Source organism: Miscanthus floridulus, chromosome 3, assembly GCF_019320115.1.
Source record: "Miscanthus floridulus cultivar M001 chromosome 3, ASM1932011v1, whole genome shotgun sequence".
Lineage (NCBI taxonomy): Eukaryota > Viridiplantae > Streptophyta > Magnoliopsida > Poales > Poaceae > Miscanthus > Miscanthus floridulus.
The window spans coordinates 111,042,226-111,054,740 of record NC_089582.1 but is presented as its reverse complement, the minus strand read 5'-3'; the positions used below and the strand labels follow the sequence as shown (position 1 = coordinate 111,054,740).

Below are 12,515 nucleotides of genomic sequence, written 5' to 3'. Positions count from 1 at the left end.
GGAGGCGGGCAGGGGCGGCGGCGGGGGCGCGTCTCGCGTCTCGCGTCGAGCCGTCGAGGGGGAGGGGGCAGCCGCTGGGTAAGACCGTAAGAAGTAAACCCTATCTTTGTTGGGCTGGGCCGCTGGCTGCTCGAGTTGGGCTGGCCGGCTGGGTAAGAAGTAAATTCGGAACGTCCGCTTTGCGTATACGGGATATCCCGAAATAAAAGCAGGATATGCGAAAACGATCGGGATAGGGCCCAAACCGATTTCGTCCCGATTTCGAATTTCGTGTTCCGTTTTCCGTACCGATTCCGTTTTTGTCCGAAAATACGAATACGATCGGGTTAAATGTAGAAATCGGAGCGGAACGGAACGGGATATATCCCGACCGTTTTCAACCATAGTTTCTATACAAGTCCAAGACACCCGTCCTGCCCGTCCAGAAGCAGCATTTCAGTTAAGATTGCAAGGAGAAGGTATGGTTCCATATTGAGCTAGACACAATCCCACACAACTAACACCTTTAACTGCCGGCTGAAACACAAAACATTTCAGTTAAGCCTTTTGGCATTGGCATGCGTGAACACATAGCAAGAATTTGTGTCTACTTTGCTAGTGAAACGTTACTGTGAATCTGTCATGGAAAGTAACTTCCTATACCAAAAAGAAAAAAACGTGGAATGAAAGTGTAACACGCTAGTTTTCAGACAAATAAAATAGATTCAATACGTGCATTACATACTCGTGTCAGTTCTACAAACACGAAAAGGATTAAACGGGTCCAAATTAAAGCGACACCCTCGGCGTACGGTTACATAGGCAGGTGATGAAACTCTGATTCAGCTACCAGTGATAGTGGCCAACTCCCTGTCATAGTGGCCAGGTAGCCGAGCTGGTCAAGCTGCCAGGGTAGGGGCAGTGGCCAGCAGCTCCCTGTCGACGGCCCTCTTGAGGAGGCTGCCTTCCTCGACGACCATCTGCATGGGGAGCACGCCGTGTCCGCTGGCGACGGCGAGCATGACCTCCCTCATCTCGGCGCGGAACTCATGGCGGTCCATGGCGCCGTCCCCGTCGTGGTCGAAGCGCGCGAAGAGCGCCCCATACAGGCCGGCGAGCTCGGCCGCGGGCGTTGGCGCGTCGGCCCTGAAGTGCGCGTCCCGCACGCGCAGCGCCATGAGCTCCCCGGCCATCTCGGCGTACGAGAGGCGGCCGTCGCGGTCCACGTCCAGCGCCGCGAAGCGGGCGTCCATGGACGAGTTGAATGCGCGCTCATCGTCCACAAAGCTTTGCACCGTCCGCCCGTCCAAGATCTCCACGCTCATCTTGTTGGATTGGACAGAGCCGTGTTAGTGTTGATCTCTTCAGCTCGGCCCAACGGCCGAGTTGGGCCTTGACCTCGCGTCCTGATTGGGGGCGTCCAACCCTACATAGTTGGTGGGCCTTCGTCACACTGCGCTATAAAGAGAGGTGGAGGTCGGCGGCTCTCAGTATGAGGTTCACCATGAGCCGCCACACCCACCGACAAAACCAATCCGATCTAGTGAGGGGCACAGCCAGCGATGGGAAGCTCCACTGCCATCTTCACCGCCGCCTCTGCGCCACCACTGCACTGCGACTGACCTCAACATCGTCACTGCGACACCGCCGACCCGGACCGCATCACTTTCGCCATGGCTATGTCGAGCTCTTCCTCCAAGATCGCGGATGGTCGGTGACATCTCACCCCCCCTTTCCTCTCTCTAGATCATGTTCTAGGAAGTTTTATCCCGTATGTAAGGTTGTACCCGCTAAATCTATGTCTAGGTGATCCACTATCTCTATCATTGGTATCAGATGAGCCTTACTTGGTGTGTAGACCTAGATCGGGGTAGAAAATAGAAGTAGAGGATTCAAGTCAACTCGGATTGAAACCCTAACCCTAACCCGAAGTGAGTTAAGAACAGAGGGCCGGCGGGACTTACCTTTCTCACCTGCTGGCCGCCACCACCGGCCGCCAGATGGCGCCGCGCGGGAAGCAAAAGCCGAGCCACTACACGGCGCTGTTTCGCCAATGCACGGGCCAGGGTTCAGGGCACCGCCCCACAGCCGCTCGATGGCGGCACGCTCACCCTCAATCGAGCGTGCGCGCCGGCGAGAGGCCTCGTGGTGGCGCCGTTGCCTTCCTTCGGTTGCCACGCGCGGTCGCTGCCAGTGAAAGAGAGAAGAAAGTGAGAATGAGGAATGAAGCTAGGGTTTTGGGGTGTGGCGGTTTGGGGGGGGGGGTTTGTTATTCTAAAAGCTCCTCCCAGCCGTCCGATGAGATTGAACGACTCAGATTGCACGGGACAAATTTGGCCCAGATGGGGAAGAAGTTTCCCGGCCCAGGCCCAAGTTGCGGCCTGGGACGTGGGGTGCGCAGCGCGAGCAGGCCATTGGGCCGCGCAGGCTGTGCGGCTGCGCGCGTGGAGCACAGCGCTGCGCGGGAGTTTTGCTGGGCCGCGGGCCATCAGAAGCGCACAGCGCGCATGCGAACCGTGAGTTCCAGCCGGGCCAAAATGAAAAGTTTGAGTTAGTTTAGTTTTATTATTTTCCAGAAGCATTTTTGATGAATTTTATTATGTTTAGATGTTTCAGTCTTTGCTCAAATTTGAACCAACCGGAAAATTTGTTCAGAGAGTAGATAAGTACTAATGAAATTTTTTTGATAATATGATTTTAAGATTATTTTTTCATGTTTCCGCTGCAAAGTTGATGTTTATTATCTTCTAATTAAATTCAAACCAATGGGAGGATTTAATTTTGAAGAGTAGTTATAGTATTCAATAAATTATAATATTGTTATTTTTCTGACCAACGTTGATAATAGCAATATTATAATTTTTTTATTCATGAGTTTTTCTATGCATTAGTTCTATTTCTGCCCAATGGTGATGTAGAATTAATGTAGAAGCATATTGTATGTTTTAATTTTGACCAACGTTAAATTATGACATGCAATTGTTATGTCATATTTTCTCTCTTTCTCTGATGATGTTTCTAGGACTCAACCCTATGGCATTCATTTCGCACATTCCACCTCTTGAAGGAGGCAAATATCGCATATGGCGAGAGAAGTATGAGTTGGCACTTGCGTTGTCCGAGAATGACCTAACACTTACCTCTCCGTGTCCTACTGAGCTAGTGGACCCGGTGAGGGCAGAGAATGAAACTGATGCTGATTTCACTGCTCGGCAGCGAGATCATGCAGAAGTGAGAATGAAATACAATCTTGGTCGTAAGAAGTGGTACATTTCGAACCGCAAGTGCTTGATGGTGGCTAAGTCTACTATTTTAGATGCAATAAAGGGATAAATCCTAGATTGTGACACCACCACCGAGTATCTCAAGAAAGTGGAGAGTTAGTTTACTGGATCTTCAAAGGCTTATGCAAGCACTCTGATCAAGAAATTATTCAATGAGAAATACTCTGGTGGAGGGATAAGAGAGCACATATTGAAGACGAGCAACATGGCATCCAAGCTCAAGCCAATGGATTTGGGGCTCAAAGATGAGTTCCTGATTCATTTGATTTTTGCTTCTTTGCCTAAAGAGTGAAACTTTTGTTGTTAATTACAACATGCAGCCCGATAAATGGGACATTGAAAAGCTCATTGCCATATGTGTGCAAGAAGAGGTGAGGCTTAAAATCTCACATGGTGACTCTGCTAACCATGTGAAGGACTATAAAAAGAAGAACTTTAACAAGAATGCCAAACCTCAAAGGAAAGCCCCTCAGAATGATCACCATCAGAAGAACAACAATGTCCAAGTTGACAAGGATCAATGCAAATGGTGCAAGAAGCATGGACATTACTAGAAAGACTGTCCAAATTTCCTGAAAAGCCTTTTGAAGAGAGGTGAGGACATTATTACATTCATAGATGAGTTCTTGTATTTAAGTTATTCAAAATCTACTTGGTGGATTGACTCAGGTGCAACAATTCATGTTGCAAATTTATTACAGGGATTCCATATGAGGAGGACCCTACAAAGAGGAGAAAGAATAATTAAAGTGGCAAATGGAGTTGAAGCTGAAGTTGAAGCCATTGAAGATCTCTCTCTAGAATTAGATGATGGTTTTGTACTTTAGCTTTCAGATCTCCTTTATGTACCCTCTTTGCGTAGAAATTTGATAAGTGTTTCATGTCTAGACGATGATGGATATGATTGCCATTTTGGTAACGGCAGATGTCAGATTATGTTTAATAATAAGTGTGTTGGTCTTGCCTTCCGACAAGACAAGTGTCGGGTATCTTAGAATGGGGTACCCCAAGCAAAACATCAAAATGGGTTGCTAAAGTCCCATCAAAAAAGAAAAAACTAGAAGGTAAGTCATGGGCCCCTCACCCGCCACGACCAAGCCCACCGGGTCCTCCCCCTCCTCGCCTCGAGCCTCGAGCAGGAGGTCTCGGCATCCTGACGCCAACTCCGCTTCGCGCGAGGCTCCCCAGGGAAGGCCTCGACAAGGAACGCCGTCTCCGCCCCGCCCGAGGCTCTCCACGGAAGGCCTCGGTAGGAAGCGCGTTCTCCGTATCGCGTGAGGCCTCTCGCGTGAGGCCTCGGTAAGGAGCCTGATCTCCGTCTCGCGCGAGGCCTCATTCTCCGTGTCGCTCGAGGCCGGCTCGTCCGCGGTCCGTCGCCCCCCGCCTCGGCCGACCCTCCCGACAGTGCATCACGTCTCATTAATACTTTCAACCACTCCCGCAATCTCAGTCGGACAGCGGCTCAACGTCACAGAATGGCCAACGCGACCCGAAGTCGCATCAGTGCCGTACCGGCTGGGACAGGGCACGGCGGGGGTTACCGGCAACTGTGTCTCAGCACTGTGTCCACGATCAGTGCCTGGGACGGGGTATGACGGGGGTTATCGGTAACTGTGTCCCAGCACTGAGTCCACAATCAGCGCCTGGGACAGGGTATGACGGGGGTTACCGGCCACTGTGTCCTAACGCTGCACCCACGACCCGCCGCCCGCTCAAGGCCTCGGCACTGTACACCGGGGCCTCGGCAATCTCAGGGCTCATGCCTGCCGAGACCCCTCCACCATAGTACAAGCCTCGGCACCGACCAAGCCTCAACCTCGCGCACAATCTGTCCACCGGGGCTTGCACGTTCACCGCCACGTCCGCTCTGAGACATTCCCGGGGCTCCCACGACGCACAGGACCTGATGGGACAACCACGCCACTCTAGTATTCCAAGGACAGATCGCTCCTACGGCCACGCCGCCACTGGAACGGGCCACAGGGTTCGGACGTGCCACTCCTATTGGCACAATGTCGCATAGTGATACATGTACTGCCCTCGTCCTCCCTTCAACTATAAAAGGAGAGGACTTGGGCCTCTTAGGGGAGGGAGAAAAAAAGACCGGATAACACATACACACACGCACACATTCCAGCCGCTTGAGAGCAACGTCTCAGACGGCCCACTCACACCCTGCCGAGACCTAGGACTAGTTCCCTCTCTCCCTTAGCTTGTAACCCCCTACTATGAGCACTTCGGTGTAAGGAATACAAGTTCTATCCCTCAGACTGGACGTAGGGCGTCGATTGCCCGAACCAGTATAAACCTTGTGTCTCTTTGCATCACCATCCAAAATCGGGAGCACGCAGAATAAATTCACTAGTCGGTCGGGGACCCCCTGGTCCGAAACACCGATAGTTGGCGCGCTAGGTAGGGGTGCTGCGTGTCGGTTTCGTCATCCCAGCAGGTTCTGGATGGCAGACCCGGTACGGCCATTGTGTCTCGGCACCGTAGTTTGGTTCGGGAGCCTAGAGTTCATGTCTCTAGGGCATGAGTATGACATGGTACTCCTCACTCCTCGAGCCCCGCCGTCCGACGATGAAGTTACGCACCGGTAGCCTAGGCGCAGGCGACGCCCGGGCGGCCGCTCTCGCCGCGCTCGCCAGGCACGACGCGAGCAGGGCCACCCTGACGCTACACGAACCTGGGGTGGCACGCCACTCCCCGCCGATATCCTACGACCAGCTGTTGGTACGGGGTCCCTGGCCGGGGACCTGTCTGGCCTGAGCATGGACAAAGGGAAATCGCCGGTGGCTTGCGATGGCGCCCAGTCGTCAAGCTCCGCTCCACCACTCCCCGAAGAACCAACCTCGGTGGAGCAGAATCTGGCAACGGCACCATCCTCATACCCCTTTGGGTTGAGAAATGTCGCCGCTTCTTACGCCTACGCATATGCTGCCACTCACGAGGATCCCTTAGAGCACTACCAGCGCTTCGGTCTTGACCTAAGCACCCATGCCGACTCTCCGGATGAGGACGAGGCATGGCCTGGAGTGGATTTCTCCGGGCTCCATGACCCTGGGGCTTTGCGACAGTTCTTGGCCGCAAGCGACTACTGCTTCGGTTGCTCCGACTTCGACGATGAAGGCACTTACGACCCCACTCACGAGTGTTTCCACGTCGGGCTCGGGATGCCGAGGGCAGGCGAAGAGGATGAGGGGGCAGGTAGCTGCTCCCCACTTCATCCAGGGGCGGGCGCCATCACACCCCCACACAATGTCCTGCCGGCTGCACGAAATGAGAATGTCGCTCTTGCACGACCTCAGTGCCCAGACCTAGAGCAGCTCCGTGAGCTCCAGGCCAAGGTCGAACAAGACCAACTCCTTCTACAGCAGCTTCAGGACTCTCTCGAATAGGAACAGTGAGGCCGCGGCGAAGGCAGGGGAGCCCGACGAAGAGCCCGCAATGTGCATCACCGCATCCATGACGACGAAGGGAGCGAGCAACCCCCAGTCTTCAATTGTGCCAGCCAGAACATCGTGGCTGCGACAATGCTGATCTGCGCAATGCCCGAGCCTTCTACCGCGGAGGGGCGGCGGGTCCGCGGCGAGCTCCGTGATCTCCTAGAGACCGCTGCGGTTCAGCAGGCTGAGAGTTCTGCCTCCTGACGGCACGGGGGTGCCTCAAACCTTCTCATAGCACCACCTCGGCAGGACAGGGAAGCCCCGGCTCGTCCCGAGCCCGACCGAGCACCAATAGCCCACAGGGTCCCTATGCTTCTGGACTACCTCGGCAATCGACGCGAGGTGCAGGGAGACCATGAGGTGGTCAGCAGGCGACGATGCCACGACAATGAGGGGCCCGCTCGGGGCTACCACCCACACCGAGGTGGTCGCTACGATAGTGGTGAGGACCGTAGTCCTTCCCCTGAGCCGCCAGGCCCTCAGGTCTTTAGTAGGGCCATCCGCGCTGCTCCTTTCCCCGCCCAGTTCCGACAGCCGGCCAATCTCGTGAAGTACAGCGGTTAGACCAACCTGGAACTCTAGCTCGCCAATTACCACCTAGCCTGCCAGCTAGGTGGTGCGGACAATGACCTACTCATCATCTGCAATCTCCCTTTGCTCTTGTCGGACTCGGCACGAGCCTGGCTCGAGCATCTCCCCCCCTCGCAAAATCCACGACTAGCGCGACTTGGTTAGGATCTTCGTCGGGAACTTCCAGGGCACATACGTGTGCCCTGGGAATTCCTGGGATCTTAAGAGCTGTCACTAGAAGCCGGACGAGTCTCTCTGAGACTTCATCCGGTGCTTCTCCAAACAGTGCACCAAGCTACCCAGTGTCGGCGACTCGGAGATCGTCCAGGCTTTCCTCTCCGGCACCACTTGTCAGGACTTGGTCTGAGAATTCGGTCACAACGTCCCGTGCTCTGCTGCCGCGCTCCTCGACATCGCCACCAGCTTCGCCTCAGGTGAAGAGGCTGTCGGAGCCATCTTCCCCGACGCCGACACTAAGGGTAAGCGGAGGGAAGAGGCCCCCGAGGCCTTAGCCTCCCACCTCCCTAAGAAAAAGAAAAAGGGGCGCCTGGGGAAGCAGGAGGTCCTGGAGGCTGATCTGGTCGCAGCCACAGAGCACAAGAATCCCCGAGGCTCCAAAGGCCCTAGGCCCTTCGACGACATGCTCAAGAAACCCTGCCCTTACCACCAGAGCCCAGTCAGGCACGCTCTCGAGGATTGCACCATGCTACGGCGCTACTATGCCAGGCTCGAGCTCCCCGACGACGACACTAAGCAGAAGGGCGCCGGCGGTCGGGACGAAGACAAAGACGATGGGTTCCCCGAGGTACGCAACGCTTTCATGATGTTCGGTGGGCCCTCGACATGCCTTATGGCGCGGTAGCGCAAGAGGGAACATCGAGAGGTCTTCTCGGTCAAGGTGGCCACCCCCAGTACCTCGACTGGTCTCGAGAGGCAATCACCTTCGATCGAGATGACCACCCCGACCGTATTCCGAATCTCGGGCAGTACCCACTGGTCGTCGACCCGATCATCGGCAACACCTGACTCTCCAAGGTGTTGATGGACGGAGGCAGCGGCCTCAACATCCTTTACGCCAACACCCTGGAGCTCTTGGAGATCGACCGGTCGAGGCTCCGAGGCAACGTCGCACCCTTCCACGTCATCGTGCCAGGGAAGCGCACGCGACCCCTCAGGCGTATCGACCTTCCTGTTTGCTTCGGCACCCCTTCCAACTACCGCAAGGAAGTCCTCACCTTCGAGGTAGTCAGGTTCGGGGGAGCCTACCACGCCATTCTGGGACGGCCGTGCTACGCCAAGTTCATGGCAGTGCCCAACTATACCTACCTCAAGCTCAAAATGCCAGGCCCTAATGGTGTCATCACGATCAAGTCCATGTACGAACATGCATATGACTGCGACGTCGAGTGCATCGAGTACGCCGAGGCTCTTGTGGAGGCCGAGACCCTCATCGCCCACCTCGACCAACTCAGTGGCGAGGTGCCTGACTCCAAGCGTCATGTGGGGGCGTTCAAGCCCGCTGAAACCATCAAACTCATCCCGGTCGACCCCGCCTGCCCCGATGACCGAGCGCTGAGGATCAGCGCCACCCTCGATGTCAAATAGGAAGCCGTGCTCATCGACTTTCTCCGTGCAAGCACCGACATATTCGCATGGAGTCCCTCGGACATGCCGGGCATACCAAGGGAGGTCGCCGAGCACGCCCTGGACATCCGGGCCAGATCTAGACCGGCGAGGCAATGCCTGCGCCGCTTCGATGAAGAAAAGCGCAGGGCCATCGGAGAGGAGGTACAGAAACTCTTGGCGGCCGGGTTCATCAAGGAAGTGTCCCACCCAGAGTGGTTGGCTAACCCTGTTTTAGTCAAGAAGAAAAATAGGAAATGGAGGATGTGTGTAGACTACACTAGTCTAAACAAAGCCTGTCCAAAGGTCCCCTTCCCATTACCTCGAATCGATCAAATCGTTGATTCCACCGCAGGATGCGAGACCCTGTCTTTCCTTGATGCGTACTCTGGTTACCATCAGATCAAGATGAAAGAGTCCGACCAGCTCACGACTTCTTTCATCACACCGTTCGGCATGTATTGCTACATGACGATGCCCTTCGGCCTCAGAAACGCGGGTGCTACGTACCAGCGATGCATGACCCAGGTTTTTGGTGACAACATCGGGCAGACCGTCGAGGCCTACATAGATGACATCATGGTCAAAACCAGAAAGGCTAAGAATCTCGTGAATGACTTGAGGGTAACCTTCAAATGCCTTAGAGAGAAGGGCATCAAGCTCAATCCCAAGAAGTGTGTGTTCGAGGTCCCCCGAGGCATGCTCTTGGGATTCATAGTCTTGGAACATGGCATTGAGGCCAACCTAGAGAAGGTCTCGGCTATAACCAGCATGGGACCAATCAAAGACCTCAAGGGAGTACAGAGGGTCATGGGATGCCTTGCGGCCCTGAGCCGCTTCATCTTGCGCCTTGGCGAAAAAGGTTTGCCTCTATACCGACTCTTGAGAAAATCCGAGCGTTTTTCTTGGACCCCCGAGGCCGAGGAAGCCCTCGATAGACTCAAGAGGCTGCTCACCAATCCTCCCATTCTGATACCCCTGGCCATGGACGAGGTCCTCTTACTCTATGTCACCGCAACAACCCAAGTGGCCAGCACCGCCGTAGTAGTAGAGAGGCAGGAAGAAGGACATACTCTGCCTACCCAACGACCTGTCTATTTCATCAGCAAGGTGCTCTCCAAGACCAAAGCGCGCTACCCCCACATCCAGAAGCTAGTCTACGCCGTGGTCCTGGCCCGGCGCAAATTGCACCACTACTTCGAGTCGCACCCAGTGACTGTGGTATCATCCTTCCCCCTGGGCAAGATAGTTCATAACCAGGAGGCCTCAGGCAGGATAGCCAAGTGGGCTGTTGAGCTCATGGGGGAAACATTGACCTTTGCGCCTCAAAAAGCGATCAAGTCTCAGGTCTTGGCCGATTTCGTGGCTGAATGGACAGATACCCAACTGCCACCTGCTCAAATTCAGACGGATTGCTGGACCCTGTACTTCAATGGATCCCTGATGAAGACCGGGGCAGGCGCGGGTCTGCTCTTCATTTTGCCCCTCGGAGTACACATGCGCTACATGGTGCGGCTCCACTTTGCCACCTCTAATAACGTGGCCAAATACGAGGCCCTCGTCAATGGCTTACAAGTCGCCATCGAGCTTGGAGCACGGCGCCTCGACATCCGAGGCGACTCGTGGCTCGTCATAGATCAGGTGATGAAGGAGTCAAACTGCCTCGACCCTAAAATGGAGGCTTACTGCAAAATGGTACGACACCTAGAAGACAAGTTCAATGGTCTCGAACTAAATCACGTCACGTGAAAGTATAACGAGGCCACCGACGAGCTGGCAAAGATGGCCTCGGCACGGGCCTCGGTCCCCCCAAACGTCTTCGCCAGAGACCTTCACAAACCTTCCATCGGCTGCACCTCGACAGCAGAGGAGGGCCCACCTGGGGAACCCATGGCAAAGCCCGACGCCCCCTCTGCTGCCAAGACCGCCTCGGCCGAGCCCGAGGTCATGGAAGTCAACGCCGAACCTCCGTAGACTGATCAGGACGCGGATTGGCGAGTCCTGTTCCTCGATTGGCTTGATCGGGGGGGAGCTTCCCGACGACCGAACTGAAGCACGACGGCTTGCGCGCCGAGCCAAGACCTACACCCTCTACAATGGCGAATTATACAGGCGAAGTCCCTCAGGTGTCCTTCAATGATGCATCAGTTCTGAGGCGGGCCAAACCCTACTTTGGGACTTACACGTAGGCGCCTGCGGGCACCATGCGGCGCCTCGGACGCTCGTAGGGAACGCTTTTCGCCAAGGGTTCTACTGGTCGACGGCGGTCGCCGATGCTACCCAGCTAGTACGCTCCTACGAAGGATGCCAGTACTACGCTCAGCAGACACATCTCCCAGCCCTGGCCTTGCAAACCATCCCCATCACATGGCCGTTCGCCGTGTGGGGGCTCGACATGGTCGGGCCTCTGCAAAAGGCCCCTAGGGGCTACACCAATCTACTGGTATCAATCGACAAGTTCTCCAAATGGATCGAGGCCCGTCTGATCAATCGAATCAAATCCGAGCAGGCAGTGCTATTCTTCACTGACATTATCCACCGGTTTGGGGTCCCCAACACCATCATCACCGACAACGGGACGTAGTTCACCGGCAAAAAGTTCCTGACGTTTTGCGATGACCACCACATCCGTGTGGCCTGGTTGGCCGTAGGACACCCAAGGACCAACGTCCAAGTAGAGCGTGCCAACGGCATGATCCTACAAGGCCTCAAGCCAAGAATTCACAACTGGTTGAAAAAGTTTGGCAAGAAATGGCTCGCCAAACTCCCGTCGGTCATCTGGAGCCTGAGAAACACTCCAAGCCGAGCCACGGGGTTCATGCCTTTCTTCCTAGTCTGTGGGGCCGAAGCCATCCTCCCCACCGACCTGGAATATGGTTCCCCGAGGCTACAAGCCTATAACGAACAAAGCAACCGCACAACTCGAGAGGACGCCCTCGATCAGCTGGAGGAGGCCCGAGACATCGCGCTACTACACTCAGCCAAGTATCAGCAGAGCCTACGGCGCTACCAGGCTCGATGCGTCCGAGGCCGAGACCTGAAGGTAGGCGACCTGGTGTTGAGGCTAGCACAGGGCAACAAGGGTCGCCACAAGCTGACCCCACCATGGGAAGGACCGTACATCATTGCCCAAGTCCTGAAGCCCGGGACCTACAAGCTGGCCAACGAAAAGGGCGAAATCTTCACCAACGCTTGGAACATAGAACAGCTACGTCGCTTTTATCCCTAAATTTCCAAGCATTGTATATGTCGTTTCTCGAAATACAATTAAAAAGCGCTCTTTAGTTGGTCTTTACTTTTCGAGAAACCCCCCGAGCCCACCGTAGGTCTCGGCAGTACAATAAACACAACAAGGGAGACTCGGCTCTGCCTCAGCAAAACCAAGCCTCCCTCGGGGGCTAGATGGGGGACTCCCCCTAGGTCCCACGCACCATTTTTTAGTTGCTTTTCGAAAAAATTCCTATGCCAAGTCTCTAGTAGGTTCTGACGAATCATTTGTAAAGACTTGCCAGACCAAGGTCCGTTTCCTAAGCAAGAGGCCGGTAGAATCACGAGACGGCCTACACCCTCGGGCTACGGCACTCCCTCACTACCTCTCGCTCAAGGGACGGCT

The 12,515-nt window shown here is 55.0% G+C and overlaps 1 protein-coding gene across 1 annotated transcript; it reads right to left on the bottom strand.

Annotated features, from left to right (window-relative positions):
- Positions 1 to 873: 873 nt before the first annotated feature.
- On the bottom strand, positions 874 to 1,320 carry LOC136546471 (uncharacterized). The gene has a single exon (XM_066538443.1). The coding sequence runs from the start codon at positions 1,302 to 1,304 to the stop codon at positions 879 to 881; it is 426 nt and encodes a 141-aa protein (XP_066394540.1). The 5' UTR covers positions 1,305 to 1,320; the 3' UTR covers positions 874 to 878.
- Between the last annotated feature and the right edge of the window lie 11,195 nt (positions 1,321 to 12,515).